This window comes from Capra hircus, chromosome 7 (assembly GCF_001704415.2).
Source record: "Capra hircus breed San Clemente chromosome 7, ASM170441v1, whole genome shotgun sequence".
NCBI classification, from domain to species: domain Eukaryota; kingdom Metazoa; phylum Chordata; class Mammalia; order Artiodactyla; family Bovidae; genus Capra; species Capra hircus.
Window position 1 is genome coordinate 94,922,467 of NC_030814.1, and position 16,914 is coordinate 94,939,380.

Below are 16,914 nucleotides of genomic sequence, written 5' to 3' on the forward strand. Positions count from 1 at the left end.
CAAAACACACGTGAAGTGTTATCAGACGTAGAGAACACTACCAAAAAAAGATAAAACAGCTCCATGATAATTATTTATACTTGTTACATGCTGAAATGATCATACTTTGTGTATATTGGGTTAAGTAAAGAGTATTATTGGGAATTTCCTGGTGGCCGCTTGGTCAAGACTCCATGCTCTCACTGCCAAGGGCCTGGGTTCAGTCCCTGGTGGTAGTTTAATTGCTAAGTCACGTCCAGCTCTTGCGTCCCCATGGGCTGTAGCCTGCCAGGCTCCTCTGTCCATGGGATTCTCCAGGGAAGAATACTGGAGTGGGTTGCCATTTCTTTCTCCAGGGGATCTTCCTGACCCAGGAATCGAACCTGGGTCTCCTGTATTGCAGGCAGATTCTTTACTGACTGAGCTCCAAGGGAAGCCCGCAATCCCTGATTGAGGAACTAAGATTCTACAAGCCACGTGCTCCTCCCCCTGCCAAAAAAAAAAATAGTATTAAAATTAATTTCACGTCTTTTAATTTTTTAATGAAGTTAGAATTAACATGTAGCACTGTATTCATTTTTAAAATATTTAAGTATGCAACAGTACAATTTGCTATACGTATATAATCTGGAGTGTTCACAATAAGTTTAATTAACATCTACTACCACATATTTTGGGCTTCCCTCATAGCTCAGTTGGTAAAGAATCTGCCTGCATTGTAGGAGACCTGGGTTCGATTCCTGGGTTGGGAAGATCCCCCTGGAGAAGGGAAATGGGCAACCCCACTCCAGTATTCTTGCCTGGAGAATTCCATGGATGGAGGAGCCTGGCAGGCTACAACCCATGGGGTTGCAAGAGTCAGACATGACTTATCAACTAAACCACCACATATAGTTCAGTTTTTTTTCTTGTGATGAAGATTTTTAAGAACTACTCTCTTAGCAACTTTCAAACACAATACAGTATTATTAACTATAATCACCGAGCTGTACATGACATTCCCTTATTTGTCTTACAACTGAAAGTCTGTACCTTTGACTCTGTTCACTGATTTCATCCACCACTCATTGCCTCTGGCAACCACTTATCTGTTCTCTGTATCTGAGTCTGTTTTTTTACGATTCCACATATAAGTGAGATCCTGCAGTGTCTTTCTCTGTCTGTATATTTATGCAATATAAATATATATATATGAATATATTTATATCGTTGTTGTTCAGTCTCTCAGTTGTGTCCGACTCTTTGTGACCCTATGGACTGCAGCATGCCAGGCTTTCCTGTCCTTCACCATCTCCTGGAGTTTGCTCAAACTCACGTCCATTGAGTCGGTGGTACCATCCAACCATCTCATCCTTTGTTGTCCCCTTCTCCTGCCTTCAATCTTTCTCATCATCTTTTCCAATGAGTCAGCTCTTCACATCAGATGGCCAAAGTGTTGGAGCTTCAGCTTCAGCAGCAGTCCCTCCAGTGAATATGCAAGGTTAATTTCATTTAGGATTGACTTGTTTAATCTCCTTGCTGTCCAAGGGACTCTCAAAGTCTCCTCCAGCACCACAGTTCAAAAGCAGCAATTCTTCAGTGCTCAGCTTTCTTTATGGTCCAACTCTCACATCCATACATGACTACTGGAAAAACTGTAGTTTTGCCTATATGGACCTTTCTTGGTAAAGTAATGTCTCTGCTTTTTAATATGCTTTTTAGGCTTGTCACAGCTTTTCTTCCAAGGAGCAAGCGTCTTAATTTCATGGCTGCAGTCACCATCTGCAGTGATTTTGGAGCCCAAGAAAATAAAGTCTGTCACTGTTTCCGTTGTTTCCCCATCACTTACCATGAAGTGATTGGATTGGATGCCATGATCTTCATTTTTTGAATGTTGAGTTTTAAGACAGGTTTTTCCATCTCCTCTTTCACCTTCATCTTTAGTTCCTCTTCACTTTCTGCCATAAGTGTGGTGTCATCTGCATATCTGAGTTTCTTGATATTTCTCCTGGCAATGTTTCTCCTAACTTATGATTCATCTAGCTCAGCATTTCGAATGATGTTCTCTGTATATAAGTTAAATAAGCAGGGTGACAATATACAGTCTTGATTCCTTTCCCAATTTTGAACCAGTCTGCTGTTCCATGTTCAGTTCTAACTGCTACTTCTTGACCTGCACACAGATTCCTTAGGATGCAGGTAAGATGGTCTGGTAGTCCCATCTCTTTAAGAATTGTCCACAGTTTGTTAAGATCCATACAGTCAAATTTATATAGTAATATATGCATATATATAACTTTTCCCCCATACTTCTTAGCTTGTGAGATCTTGGTTCTCCGACCAGGGATCAAACCCATGCCCTGGAATGGAAGTCCCGAGCTCCAACCACTTGACTGCCAGGGAATTCCCCTATATCACATTTTCTTTATCCATTCATCCATTGGTGGAAGTTTATGTTGCCTGCTTCCACATGCTGGCTACTGTAAGTAATACTGTAATAAACATGAGGGTGTGCATATCTTTTTGAGATAGTGACATCACTTTTTTCAGATAAATATCCAGAAGTAGTTGGATCATATGATAGTCCTATTTTTACTTTTTTGAGGAACCAACAGAGAGTTTTTGATAATGGCTCCACTAATCTGCATTCCTACCAACAGGGCTGAAGGGTTCCTTTTCTCCACATTCTCACCAACACTTGTTATCTCTTGCTTTCTTGATAATCGTCATTCTAACAGGCATGAGGTGCTATCTCATTGTGGTTTGAGTAAGCATTTCTCTGATGATTAGTGTTGCCAAGCACCGTTTCACATACTAGTTAGCCATCCGTATGTCTTCTTCGAAGACCATCTATTCAGATCCTCTGCCTGTTACTGGAAAACCTGCCTCTTGGTGAGTGTCGAGCCCAAAGACACAACCAGAGATCTTTCTCAAAGCAGCAAAATTGGAGACCTTTTATGCTAAGATTATGTGCATATGTATGAAGGGGCTTGAGCAAAGGAGAATTCAGCATAGAATTTGGACAAAGGTTAACAGAGTCCAGGCTTTGAAAGTGAAAGTCACTCAGTCGTGTCTGATTCTTTGAGACCCCATGGACTATATAGTCCATGGAATTCTCCAGGCCAGAATACTGAAGTGGGTAGCCTATCCCTTCTCCAGCAGATCTTCCCGACCCAGCAGTCAAACTGGAGTCTCCTGCATTGCAGATGGGTTCTTTACCAACTGAACTATCAGGGAAGCCCTAGTCCAAGCTTTAGTTAATTGAAATCAGGAGGATTAGAAAAGGTCAACATCATTATTCCTTCAGTTCAGTTCGGTCTCTCAGTTGTGTCCGACTCTTTGCGACCCCATGGACCGCAGCATGCCAGGCCTCCCTGTCCACCACCAACTCCCGGAGTTTACCCAAACTTGTGTCCATTGAGTTGGTGATGCCATCCAACCATCTCATCCTCTGTTGTCCCCTTCTCCTCCTGCCCTCAATCTTTCCCAACATCAGGGTCTTTTCAAATAAGTCAGCTCTTTGCATCAGGTGGCCAAAGTACTGGAGTTGCAACATCAGTCCTTCCAATGAACATCCAGGACTGATGTCCTTTAGGATGGACTGGTTGGATCTTCATGCAGTCCAAGGGACTCTCAAGAGTCTTCTCCAACACCACAGTTCAAAAGCATCAATTCTTTGGCACTCAGCTTTCTTTATAGTCCAACTCTCACATCCATACATGACTACTGGAAAAACCATAGCCTTGACTAGACAGATCTTTGTTGACAAAGTAATGTCTCTGCTTTTTAATATGCTGTCTAGGAGAAGGCAATGGCACCCCACTCCAGTACTCTTGCCTGGAAAATCCCATGGACGGAGGAGCCTGGTGGGCTGCAGTCCATGGGGTCCCTACGAGTCAGACACGACTGAGTGACTTCACTTTCACTTTTCACTTTCATGCATTGGAGAAGGAAATGGCAACCCACTCCAGCATTCTTGCCTGGAGAATCCCAGGGACAGGGGAGCCTGGTGGGCTGCCGTCTATGGGTCGCACAGAGTCGGACACGACTGAAATGACTTAGCAGCAGCAGGTTGGTTATAACTTTCCTTCCAAGGAATAAGCGTCTTTTAATTTCATGGTGCAGCCATGAAAATCACCATCTGCAGTGATTTTGGAGCCCTAAAAAGTAAAGTCAGCCACTGTTGCCACTGTTTCTCCATCTATTTGCTATGAAGTGATGGGACCAGATGCCATGATCTTCGTTTTCTGAATGTTGAGCTTTAAGCCAACTTTTTCACTCTCCTCTTTCACTTTCATCAAGAGGCTTTTTAGTTCCTCTTCACTTTCTGCCATAAGGGTGGTGTCATCTGCATATCTGAGGTTATTGATATTTCTCCCGGCAATCTTGATTCCAGCTTGTGCTTCTTCCAGCCCAGCGTTTCTCATGATGTACTCTGCATATAAGTTAAATAAGCAGGGTGACAATATACAGCCTTGATGTACTCCTTTTCCTATTTGGAACCAGTCTATTGTTCCATATCCAATTCTAACTGTTGCTTCCTAACCTGCATACAGGTTTCTCAAGAGGCAGGTCAGGTGGTCTGGTATTCCCATCTCTTTCAGAATTTTCCACAGTTTATTGTGATCCACACAGTCAAAGGCTTTGGCGTAGTCAATAAAGCAGAAATAGATGTTTTTCTGGAACTCTCTTGCTTTTTCGATGATCCAGTGGATGTTGGCAATTCGATTTTAGGGTCTAGTTAATCTGGTGGTTGAGTGCTTGAGGGAGGTTTGAATTTTACAAAATGCTTCAAGTGCTTCAGGCTAATCCTTACCACTGAAACAGAACTGGAAGTCTTTATAATAATTTATTACCTTCACTGTTGTTACTTCTCTTGCCTAGTAACAGTTGTATGTTTCTCTATCTTTCCGTCCCTTATGATCATTGATTACTGAGACTTGATCAAGGGCAAGCTTGTAGCCAGGCTTAGATCACAAAATGCCTTAGGATAAAAAAAAAAAAAAGGCTTCTCTATGTCAAAGGGCTTCCCTGGTGGGTCAGACAGTAAAGAATCTGCCTGTAATGCGGGAGACCTGGGTCCAATTCTAGGTTGGGAAGATCCCCTGGAGAAGGGAATGGCTACCCATTCCAGTGTCCTACATTGGGAAATCCCATGGACAGAGGAGCCTGGTGAGCTACAGTCTCTGGGGTCGCAAAGAGTAGGACATGGCTGAATGACTTTCAGTTTCACTTTTTTTATGTCAAAAAGGTGTATTTGGTTCTTTTCCTCCAGGGATCTCTACCCTGTCTGCTTAAAGCCCACTTAAATTTTTTTTTTTTAAATTTAGCAGTAGCGGGTCTTCCTGGAGAACGAAATGGCAACCCACTCCAGTATTCTTGCTGGGGAAATCCCATGGACAGAGGAGCCTGGTGGGCTACAGTCCATGGGGTCTCCAGAATTGGACATGACGGAGCACTTGTCAGCAGCAGCGGGTCTTAGTTGCGGGATCTTCATTCCTTCACACTGTATCTTTCGCTGTGGCACTCGGGCTCAGTTGCCCCAGCCTGTGGGATCTTAGTTCCTCATGCATGCATGCTTGCTGTGTCACTTCAGTCCTGCCAGACTCTTTGCAACCCTATGGACTGTAGCCTGCCGGGCTCCTCTGTCCATGGGACTCTCCAGGCAAGAATACCGGAGTAGGTTGCCATTTCTTTCTCCACTTAATTCCTCAACCAGGATCAAACCTGTGTCCCCTGAATGGCCAGGCAGATTCTTAACCACTAGACCACCAGGGAAGTCCCACATGCCTGCTTTTTAATCCAATTATCCATATATTTTTTTACATGGCTACTAGAATATTGAAAAATGTACTTCATGTTTCTGTTGAACAATGCTGCTCTAGATTTTTGTGTGTGTGGTGGAAATTGTTCCGGAAAATAATTTGATATATAGGCATGTTCCTAGGACTTCCCTGGTAGTCCATTGGCAAAGACTCTGAGCTCCCTATGCAGGGGACCCAGGGTCTGATACCTGATCAGGGAGCTGGATTCCATATGCCACAGCTAAAGACCTCACATGCCACAACTATCAGTAATAATAAACGAAACAAACCTGCTTGCCACGACTAAAACTCCCACATGATATAACAAAGATCAAAAATCCTGCATGCCACAGCTGAGGCCCAGGGCAGCCAAATAAATAAAGAAATATTTAAAAATAGTTTCTTCCAACTGTTGTGTGGATTCGAAGGGTCAACGATGGCATTCAGGAGGCTGAGAAGTATGCACAGCGATGGTGGAGGCCAGCCCTCAGAGGGCAATGGCGGGCGTAAGAATGACAATAGCAGTAACAGTTCACAGTAAAGTGGCAGTTGCTGTGTTGTAAGCATTTTGCATGTTCATTTCATTCTTCTCCGAAGCCCTAGGAAGTAGGAACAATTGCTATCCCATTTGGCAGATGAAGAAACTGAGGTATAGAGAAGCAAGGTCATCTGTTTAAGACACCTGGTTGCAGCCTATGCCTCTTTGGGGACACGAGGACAATTATGGACAGATTAGTAGGTGGACTGCCCGACCCCAGGAAGGGAGACAATGAAGCCTGGGTATGGGGGAGCCAAGGGCATGGGAGGAAAAGCCAGTGGTGGTGAAAGACAGGATCAATTAAGGGTGCATCAAACCTGGGGAGCCTGGAGGACCTCCAAGGGGGGATACAAGTGGCAACTGGATGCTAGGTGGGGACAGACACCAGGTGGAGAGCTGAGGTTGTGGCTATACTTGCATGAATGGGGGTAACGGGAAGGAATTGAGGGTCACAGTAAATCACTGCCCTCCTCCAGGCAGGAACTGTTGCGGGAATGGGGACTCCTTCTGGGGCCCAAGAATGGGCTCTTGTCTAACACTTGGAAATGAATTGTCTGAGGAGACATGCGTGCTGACAGAGCAGAAGACTCTATTGGCAAGGCGCACGCAGGCAGAGAGCAGCAGGTAAGGGAACCCAGGAGAAGTGCTCTAGCACGTGGCTCCAAGTCTCACGTTTTATGGTGATGGGGTTAGTTTCCGAGTTGTCTCTGGCCAGACGTCCTGCTGCTGCTGCTGCTGCTAAGTCGCTTCAGTCATGTCTGACTCTGTGTGACCCCATAGACTGTGTCCCTGGGATTCTCCAGGCAAGAACACTGGAGTGGGTTGCCATTTCCTTCTCCAGGCCAGTCATCTTGCTTGACCCGTATTTGGTCTGACTCAGGGTCCTTCCTGGTGGTTTGAATCTCTCAGCCAAGAGGGACTTCAGTGCAAAGGATCCTTGGAGGTTGGTAGGACATATGATGGACTGGCATCTCCTCCCTCCTTTTGGCTCCTCCAGAATTCTCCTGGTTAGTTTTGGCGGCAGCGCTGTATTCGTTATTGGAATCTCCTGTTATGAGACCACGCATGCAAGTGGTTATCATCCTGCTTGGCCAAGGTGGGCAGTTTCCATCAACAGTGGTGGCAATGGTGGGAAGGGGTCCAGGCAGGAAATCAAACAGAAGGGGGTCACCTGTGGCCACCCCAGGCAGTCTGCCCCCGAGAGGCTATAAACTCTCCTTGCATTCCACAAGTTGCTTGAGCACCTATGTATGCCAGGCCCATGTTGAGTGTTGAGGAGTCAGCAGTGACCAAGATGGACAGAGATGTCTGCCCTTGTGGTGTGGTGGGGACAGTGGATATAACATAATAAGAATTATATATAAATAGAAGATCAGTGCTTTGGTCTGAAAGTTTGTGTCCCCTCTCCCAAATTCATATTTTGAAATCCAGCTTCCTTATGTGAAGTTATTAGGAGGTGGGGCCTTTGGGAATTGATTGTGGTTAGATGAGGATTTGAGGGTACAGCCCCCATAATTAGATTAATGACCTTATGAAGAGGAAGAGAAACAGGTATTTCTTTCTGTGTGCAATGCACTAAGGATAGGCCATGTGAGGACATAACCAGGAACAGGGACTTCACCAAGACCCCTGCAGCGCTGGCACCCTGATCTTGGACTTCCACTATCCAGAAGTATGTGAAATAAATGTCTGGGAATTCCCTGGTGGTCCAGTGGATAAGAATCTGCCTGCCAATGCAGGTGACAGGAGTTCGATCCCAGGTCCAGGGAGAGCCCGCATGCCGTGGAGCAACTAAGCCCGTGGGCCACAACTACTGAGAGCCTGCATGCTGCAACTACTGAAGCCCATTAAGCCCTCAGGCCTAGAGTCTGTGCTCTGTAACAAGAGAAGCTACGGCACTGAGAAGCAGCAATGGAGACCCAGTGCAACCATTAATAAATAATGTCTAAAAATTTTTTTAAAAAGAAAGAAATGTCTGTTACATAATCCGCTCAGTCTGCCCTATTTATTATAGCAGCCCCAGTTTACTCAGGCAATCAGGCTATGATAACTGCTCTGGAAAAAAAAACATATGTAGCAGGGAAGGGAGAAGGGTCCCAAGGGTAGGGATGGGGTGGAATTTTGAAGATGGTCACACTGCAGGTATGACATATGAATAAAATCCTAAAGGAGGCTGGGAGAGAGCCATGCAGATACCTCAGGGAAGAGAGGTCTAGGCAGAGGCAACAGCAGGTGCAAAGGTCCTGAGGTGGGATGGTACCTATTGAATTTGAGAAAGGAGGCAGGTCTTCACATCACACACCCTTGTCCAGATCCTTCATCCAACTTCCTTCAGCCGGCTGGGGACACAGCCCTTGAGCTAGCCACTAGAGGCCACCCTCTCTGCGGTTTCCAGGGTCACTACACTCACTCTGCCTGTGAGGTCACGATTGGCTTTCGCTGAGCCCTAACTGTGCCTCAAATGCCATGCTAAGCGCTTTAGAGAGATGAACTCAGCTGTCTTCCAAACGTTCCTCTGAGTTAGACGCATTGAAAACATTTATTGCAGTTTTATTGAGTATAAGTGACATACAACAAACCATACACTTTTAACGTGCACAATCCGTTGAGCTGGAAGCAATCACCATAATCAAGATATTAATACTAAACAAATCCTAGTTCTTTTTATTAATCCCTCCCTTCAACGTCTCCGCACCCAACCCCCAGGCAACCACTATAGATGAGGTTGCATTTTCTAGAGTTTAAATACAACCATAGAGTACATACTTTCTAAATTTTTGGTCTGGCGTCTTTCCCTCAGTAAAATTAGGAAGATTCATTTGTGTTGTATTTTCGAGCCCCTTTTTGCTCCTGGGGAAACTGAAGCACAGAGAGATGTGCCTTGAAGGGGGATTTGGGGTGAGAGGGTGTCACGCACAGACTGGGCTCCCGGGGAAGGCGGGTCCTGGGTGCGCAGCTCTCGGAGGGGCGCTCTGATCCCTCGGGGGACGCAGGCAGGTGCAAACGGCATAAGGGGCCCCGCCTCGCGGGCGGGGGCTAGTCAGTCCCTCAGCACCTGGAGGGGGCGGGGCCGGGGCCGGGCAGGGGCGGGGTCGAAACCGGGGGCGGGGCGGTACCGGGGCGGGGCATCCCGGCTCTGGGGCCTCCGATAAGTACCTGCAGGGGCTCGGTCGCGCCTGGGCGCTGCGATAAGGCGGGCGGCGGTGAGGGCCGCGTGGCGCTGCCGGGAGGCTCCGCGTCAGGAGGCCTCAGCGCCGCCACCCGGGACCGGGGCCGGGGACCCAGGCTGGGGGCCGGGCCAGGGCGGGGCGCGCCGTGTCACGCCCGCCTCCCTCCCGGGGCCAGGGCCGCTAAAATGGCGGCGGCGGCGGCGGCGATAGCGTCCCGCACCGGGCCCGGGGGCCTGGTCGCCGCGCCGGGGCCCCGCTAGCACTTTCCTGGGCGTCCGCGTCCCGGCCGCGTCCTGGCCTCTGGGGCGCTCGCACGCGGCCCCCGGGGCCCTCGGTCCGCCCTCCCGGCGCGCCCATGAACTCCGTGTCGCCGGCCGCCGCTCAGTACCGGAGCGGGAGTCCGGAGGACGCGCGCCGCCCGGAGGGCCGCAGGCCGCGGGGACCCCGAACCCCGGACCCCAACGGCCTGGGGCCCTCCGGAGCTAGCGGCCCCGCTCTTGCATCGCCCGGGACCGGCCCCGGAGAGCCGGACGAAGTGGACAAGTTTAAGGCGAAGTTCCTGACCGCTTGGAACAACGTCAAGTACGGTGAGGAGGGGGCGGGGCCCGGGGCTTCGATTCTGACGTGGGAGCGAGCTGAAGTTCAGGCGGGCAGGGCTCGGAGGTCGGTGGGAGTCAAGGAGAGCCAGGACCCTGCCGTTGCCAAATATTCCACCATTTGTTCCCCTCCTGTGAGTCACCTGTGGGTCGTCTCCCGCCCTGCCCAGTCCAGGGCGGGCCGCTGGCTGGCAGGTCCAAAGGGGAATGTGTTTTCAAGTCTCAGCCGACACCTCAGTGTGACCTAGGAAACGGGTTTTTTTGTTTCCCTGTGCCTCCATTTTCCTCCTCTGTAAAATGGGTACAATAATGAGACCTGCTTTGATTCATCCTGAAATTAATGGCAGACATGCATGTGGCTTCCCAGGTGCCGAAGTTGGTAAAGAATCTGCCTGCCAGTGCAGGAGACTCAAGGGACATTGGTTCCCTTCCTCGGTGGGGAGGATCCCCCGGAGGAGGAAACAGGCAATCCGCTTCCATGTTCTTGCCTGGAGAATCCCATGGACAGAGGAGCCTGGCGGGTTACAGTCCACGGGGGTGGTATAGTGTACATGACTGAGCATGCATAGGGAACACATGTGGCTGTTACTAGGGGCCCCGCCTCCATCTGAGAGGAATGTAGCAGATTCCCCAAGAGCCTACCCTGACATAAGAACTACGAGAGTCCCCATCTCACACATGGGGGCACGTAAGCGCTGTTGCTGTCCTGTTAGGGTGCGTGTCTGCCAAGCAAGTGCTTCATCTTGCTGGGGGCTGCCCTATGTCTCCCCAGGCTGGGCAGTCAAAAGCCGGACCAGCTTTAGCAAGATCTCCAGTGTCCATCTCTGTGGCCGCCGCTACCGCTTTGAGGGCGAGGGTGAGCTGGTGGCCCCTGACTAGGGTTGGAGGAAGCCCCAAAGGGGAGTTTCTGGTGGTAGCTAACAAGCCTGCTCTTGCAGGTGACATCCAGCGTTTCCAGCGGGACTTTGTATCCCGTCTATGGCTCACATACCGCCGGGACTTCCCACCCCTCGCAGGAGGCACCCTGACCTCAGACTGTGGCTGGGGGTGCATGTTACGAAGTGGCCAGATGATGCTGGCTCAGGGCCTTCTGCTTCATCTCCTGCCCAGAGGTGAGCGGTGGTGGAGGGGGAAGGGCACAGTAGGAGTATAGCGCCAACCCCAGATCAGCAGTGTTACAATGGTTTGTAAACCAAGAATTTCAAGTCCTGTTAGAATTGTGTGTAAAGTTAAAGTTTGGGGGTGGAGTGAGAATTGTTTGTAAAATAAGTTTAAGGGGGCTTCTCTGGTGGCTTAGACGACGACGACGACGGTAAAGAATCCACCTGCAATGTGGGAGATGTGGTTTCGATCCTGGATTGGGAAGATCCCCTGGAGAAGGGCATGGCTATGCACTCCGTGTATTCTTGCCTGGAGAATTCTGTGGACAGAGGAGCCCGGCAGGCCCCAGTCCATGTGGTTGCAAACAGCTAGAGATGACTGAGCGACTTTCACTCACTCCTGGTGGCCCAGCGGTTAAGACTCTGTGCTTCCATTGCAGGGGGCTAGGTTCAATCCCTGGTCAGGGAACTAAGCTCCCACATGGCATCAGTGCAGCCAAAATGTAAAAAATAATAGTAAGTTTAAGGAATGTGAACAGTGTAGTTAAACATGAGGTTTCTAATGGAGCATTAGTGTTGTGTGTGAATCCTGGGAACTGCCCCACCCCCACCCCATCGCCGTTTGACTATTTGCTGCATCCCTACCAGACTGGACGTGGTCCCAGGGCGCAGGCCTGGGCCCAGCCGAGCCGCCGGGGTTGGGCTCTCCCAGCCGGTGCCGGGGGCCCGCCCGGCGGCTGCCTCCACGCTGGGCCCAGGCCCCTGAGCTGGAGCAGGAGCGCCGGCACCGGCAGATTGTGTCCTGGTTCGCTGATCACCCCCGGGCCCCCTTCGGCCTACACCGGCTGGTGGAGCTGGGGCAGGGCTCGGGCAAGAAGGCAGGCGACTGGTATGGGCCGTCACTGGTGGCACACATACTCAGGTGAGGGCTGCGGCAGGGGGCGCGGGAGCCCCTGGGTGCCCCCCGGGGAACTCAGGCCTTTCCTCCTATCCCCAGGAAAGCGGTGGAGAACTGCTCAGAGGTCACCCGCCTGGTGGTGTACGTCTCTCAGGACTGCACAGGTAAGGGACTGGGGGCCGAGGTCACGGGGTTCTCACCCTGAGCCAGTCACTGCCTCAGCCGCCTCTTAGGACCCACTTTCCTCAGAGGCTGAAACAAGGTCTGCAGCAGAGGGACCCTTGGAAAGGACTGGAGGCCCACACTGGGCAGCGGGGTCGCTGCTCAGGATCCCTTCATTCTCTCTGGAATCAGGAGAGGAGACTTCAAGAGCTTCTCTGAGTAATAGAATAAAGGACAGAGGAATTCCCCTCTCAGGTCCAACTCACTCTTTTTTTAAAAAGAACTAACGACTATTTATTTTTGGCTGCACTGGGTCATCGTTGCTGGGGGTGGGCTTTTCTCTAGCTGTGGTGAGCAGGGGCTACTCTCTTTTACTCTCTAGTTGTGGTGCATGGGCTTCCCATCGCTGTGGCTTCTCTTGTTGCAGAGCACAGGCTCCAGGCACTCAAGATTGCATAGTTGTGGCGCATGGGCTTAGTTACCCCTTGGCATGTGGAATCTGCCTAGGCCAGGGATCAGACCCGTGTTCTCTGCATTGGCAGGCAGATTCTTAACCACAGGAAGGCCAGGGAAGTCCCCCACTCACTTTTACTTTGTGAACAGTGCTAACGCATACAAAAGTCAGGTTTCCTCTGCCTCACAGGGTTTTCATGAGGATTAAGTGAGTCAGTGATAAACATAACTCTTAGGGGCTTCCCTGGTGGCTCAGTGTGCTAAGGAACCCACCTGCCAATGCAGGAGAGATGGGTTTGATCCCTGATCCAGGAAGATCCCACATGCCACAGAGCAGCTAAGCCCATGCGCCACAACTACTGACCGGTGCTCAAGAACCGTAACTATTGAGCCTAAGGGTCACAGCTGCTGAAGCCCTCACTGTAGAGCCCGTGCTCCATGACAGGAGAAGCCACTGGCAATGAGAAACCGGTGCACATAGCTAGAGAGTAGCCCCGGCTCTCTGCAGGTAGAGAAAAGCCAGAGCAGCAGTGAAGACCCAGCACAGCCAAAAATGAATAAAAATTTTAAATTAAGAAAAAGTAACTTTTAGAACAGAGATTCTCATATAGTAAGTATTCACTGAATATTAGCTCTCACTGTTATTGAGTGAGTGAAAGTCGCTCAGTTGTGTCTGACTCTTTGTGACCCCATGGACTACACAGTCCATGGAATTCTCTACGCCAGAATACTGGCGTGGGCACCATTTCCCTTCTCCAGGGGATCTTCCCAACCCAGGGATTGAATCCAGGTCTCCTGCATTGCAGGCAGATTCTTTACCAGCTGAGCCACAAGGGAAGCCTAAGAATACTGGAGTGGGTAGCCTATCCCATCTCCAGCGGATCTTCCCAACTCAGGAATCGAACTGGGTTCTCCTGCATTGCAGGTGGATTCTTTACCAACTGAGCTATCAGGGAAACCCCCCTCATTGTTATTATGCCCTCCCAATCAGTTTAGAAAGGGAGCTTTTGTGGATTGATATCAAGGAATCTACAGATCCTATACATTTTAATGAAAGAATATAGATGTTTGGGGCAAGGTGTAAATTTTCACAGAGAGCCTCTTAGTCTGCTAGGGCTGGTATAACGAAAATACTGTAGGCCAGGGAATTCCCTGGTGGTCCAGTGGTTAGGTGCGTTAACTGCTGGGACCTGGTTTTGATCCCCGGTTAGGGAACTCTGATCCCACAAGCTACACAGCATAGCCAACAAAACAAAACAAGCACCCACAGGCTGGGTGGCTTATAAACAAGGTGTTTATTTTTTATAATAAAGGCTGGGAAGTCCAGGATCAAGGCACTGGCTGTTTGGATGTCTGTTGGGGGCCTACTTCCTGGTTTGTTTCTCTGTATCTTCAGGCAGCAAAATGGGCAGGCATGCTCTCTGGGGTCCCTTTTACCGGGGCAGTGATGTCACTCATGATCTCATCACCTCCCACTTCCTCATTCCATCACTTCTAGGGGGTTAGAATTTCAACATATGAAATGAGGGACGGGGGCTGTGAGGGGGGGTGCTTCCCAGGCGGCTCTAGTGGTAAAGAACCTGCCTGCCAATGCAGGAGATGTTCCAGAGACTCAGGTTCCATCCCTGCGTCAGGAAGATCCCCTGGAGGAGGGCATGGCAACCCACTCCAGTATTCTTGCCTGGAGAATCCGTGGACAGAGAAGCCTAGTGGGCTGCAGTCCATGGGTTCTCACAGAGTTGGACACGACTGAAGCATTCAGACCATTGCAGCTCTTGTCTCCAGGAAAGATTAAATGTACTTTTCTGGAAGTCAGGAGGGGGTTACATAGGCACGAGGGAGACGACAGGAAAGCAGAGACCAGTGGATGGAACTTGAGGAGGGACATACAGGGATATCCAACTGACTGACAAACTGCTTGGTGCTCCCATTTCCATCTCGGCAAACCCAGGTGCCGAGGAGGGGAAGACTAGTCAGGCCCGGGCTTGGGTAGGCACTCTGGGCTGTGGGGAAAGCTCTTCACCTCCCTGCTGGCTTTACACTCTTTGTCATAATCTCAGGACCTCAGTTGCCCTCTCTGTGAAATGGAGGTGTCCATACCTGCCTGGCGTGCCTGGGATTGTCTGAGGGAGTTTGGGGCAGAGGATGGGGAATACTGGAAAGCTTTTCTGCCAGCAACAGGAGTGTCATCCAGGGTGGTTGCTCAGGCGAGGTTGGGCCCCAAGGATGGAGGGTCATACAATGAGACTTGAAAGGCGGGTGAGAATGTGACCTGCTGCCCTGTTCTTGCAGTATACAAGGCGGACGTGGCACGCCTGGTGGCTCGGTCAGACCCCACGGCCGAATGGAAGTCCGTGGTCATCCTGGTACCAGTGCGGCTTGGTGGAGAAACTCTCAACCCCGTGTATGTGCCCTGCGTGAAGGTAGGTTCTGCCAGGCTCCCCCGTGCCTCCCCGCACCGCCCCCCTCACTGGAGCCTTGCAGACATTTTCAGCTTGGGTTAGGGGTTTATGCTTCCTTTTGTCTCTTCATTGGATTATCCAGTACTTATGAGGCACCTATTATGTGCCAAAAACCCTCTCAGCTGCTGAGGACTCAGAGGTGAACAGGCAACACTTCATGCCCTCTGGGAACTGACATTCTAGTTGGGGAGTGACAGCAGTAGGTGTGGAACCACGTCAAGAGCTGTGGCATTGCAGCTCGTACTCTAGCGGAACCAAAACTAACGTGGTGAAGGGCAGGTGGGGGTGGCTGCCCGGCCTCGGAAAGCCCCTCTCTGGCCAGAAGCAAATGAGAAGCCAGGGGTGCGGTAGTGCAGGCGAAAGGAACAGCAAGGCTGCAAAGACCCTGGTGTGTTTACACTCAGAACAAAGGCCAGCAATCTCCCCACAGCCCACAAGGCCCTCTGCCATCTGCCCACACGCTGCACCTCACTTGACTCTGCTGCAGCCACATGGGCCGCTTTTCTGTTCTCAGAAAACACCTGCCTCAGGGCCTTTGCACTTGCCATTCCCATCACTTAGAGTGCTCTTTCCCAAAACGATTTCTGAATTCCCTTAACTGTTTACTGAAAGATCATCTCTCAGTGAGGTCTTTCCTGACTCCCCCTGCTTAACACTGCCAGGCCTTCTTCCCTCCTCTTATTCTTCTCCAGAGAGCTACCACCTTCTGACACATGACAGAACTTACTCCTCTTGTTCTTCATTCTCCCGCACTAGAACATAAGCTCCATGGGGACATGGTTTTGTCTGTCTTGGTCACTGCCACCCCCCAGGGCCCTGGCTTGGGTTTGCACACATTGGGCCTTTGTCTTTTTTTTTTAATGATTTTATTTATCTATTTTTGGCTGTGCTGGGTCTTTGTTGCTGAACAGGTTTTTCTCTAGTTGCGGCGAGCCAGGGCTCTTCTTTGTTGGGGGTGCAGGTTTGTTATTGCAATGGCTTCTCGTTGGGGAGCACAGGCTCTAGGGCACGGGCTTCAGCAGTTGCAGCTCCCGGGCTCTAGAGCACAGGCTCAGTAGCTGTGGCGTGTGGGCTTAGTTGCTCCGTGGCATGGAGCGGGGCGGGGTCTTCCCCCAGCAGGGATCCAACCCATGTCTCCTGCACTGGCAGGCGGGCTCTTTACCACTGAGCCACCAGGGAAGAAGCCCTGGGGTTTTGCGAGGCATTTGGGTGCCTGACAGCACCTGCCCTGGGCCCTCACTCCATCCCCTTTCCTTCCCGCAGGAGCTCCTTCGTTCAGAGCTGTGCCTGGGCATTATGGGGGGCAAGCCCCGCCACTCGCTGTACTTCATCGGCTACCAGGGTAGGCCCACACCATGCTGCTCCATCGCATCCCTCTACCCCCCTTTCCGCCGCCACTCCCCCCCTCACACGTCCTCCCTACAGATGACTTCCTGCTCTACCTGGACCCACACTACTGCCAGCCCACCGTGGATGTCAGCCAGGCCGACTTCCCCCTGGAGGTGAGCGAGCTGGGATCCCCAGGGTGGGGTTGGAGGTGTGTGCAGGGAACCCGCTGAGCCCCCTCATCTATCCACCCCAGTCCTTCCACTGCACCTCACCCCGCAAGATGGCCTTTGCCAAGATGGACCCGAGCTGTACCGTGGGCTTCTATGCTGGAGACAGAAAGGAGTTTGAGACGCTCTGCTCAGAGCTGACCAGGGTGAGCTGGGTGCACTGGGAGGTGGGGGGTCAAGGGGAGGTCTACAGCAGGAGAGGAACAGAGGCCATGAG

At 50.7% G+C, this 16,914-nt stretch overlaps 1 protein-coding gene across 3 annotated transcripts in view; it reads left to right on the plus strand.

The window, feature by feature from the left end:
• ATG4D (autophagy related 4D cysteine peptidase) overlaps positions 1-16,914 on the plus strand; it is a 33,110-nt gene that overhangs the window by 14,989 nt on the left and 1,207 nt on the right. Inside the window, exons 1-10 of one of the 3 annotated variants that reach the window (XM_018051057.1) lie at positions 9,452-10,057; positions 10,839-10,922; positions 11,005-11,178; positions 11,815-11,831; positions 11,925-12,088; positions 12,164-12,228; positions 14,972-15,102; positions 16,405-16,483; positions 16,567-16,643; positions 16,724-16,843. In XM_018051057.1, coding sequence (XP_017906546.1) covers positions 9,826-10,057; positions 10,839-10,922; positions 11,005-11,178; positions 11,815-11,831; positions 11,925-12,088; positions 12,164-12,228; positions 14,972-15,102; positions 16,405-16,483; positions 16,567-16,643; positions 16,724-16,843 — 1,143 coding nt within the window. In that variant the 5' untranslated portion in view covers positions 9,452-9,825. Of the gene's footprint in view, positions 1-9,451; positions 10,058-10,838; positions 10,923-11,004; positions 11,179-11,814; positions 12,089-12,163; positions 12,229-14,971; positions 15,103-16,404; positions 16,484-16,566; positions 16,644-16,723; positions 16,844-16,914 lie in introns of those variants that run through there. The other 2 variants (XM_018051056.1, XM_018051058.1) reach the window with 2 other exon arrangements.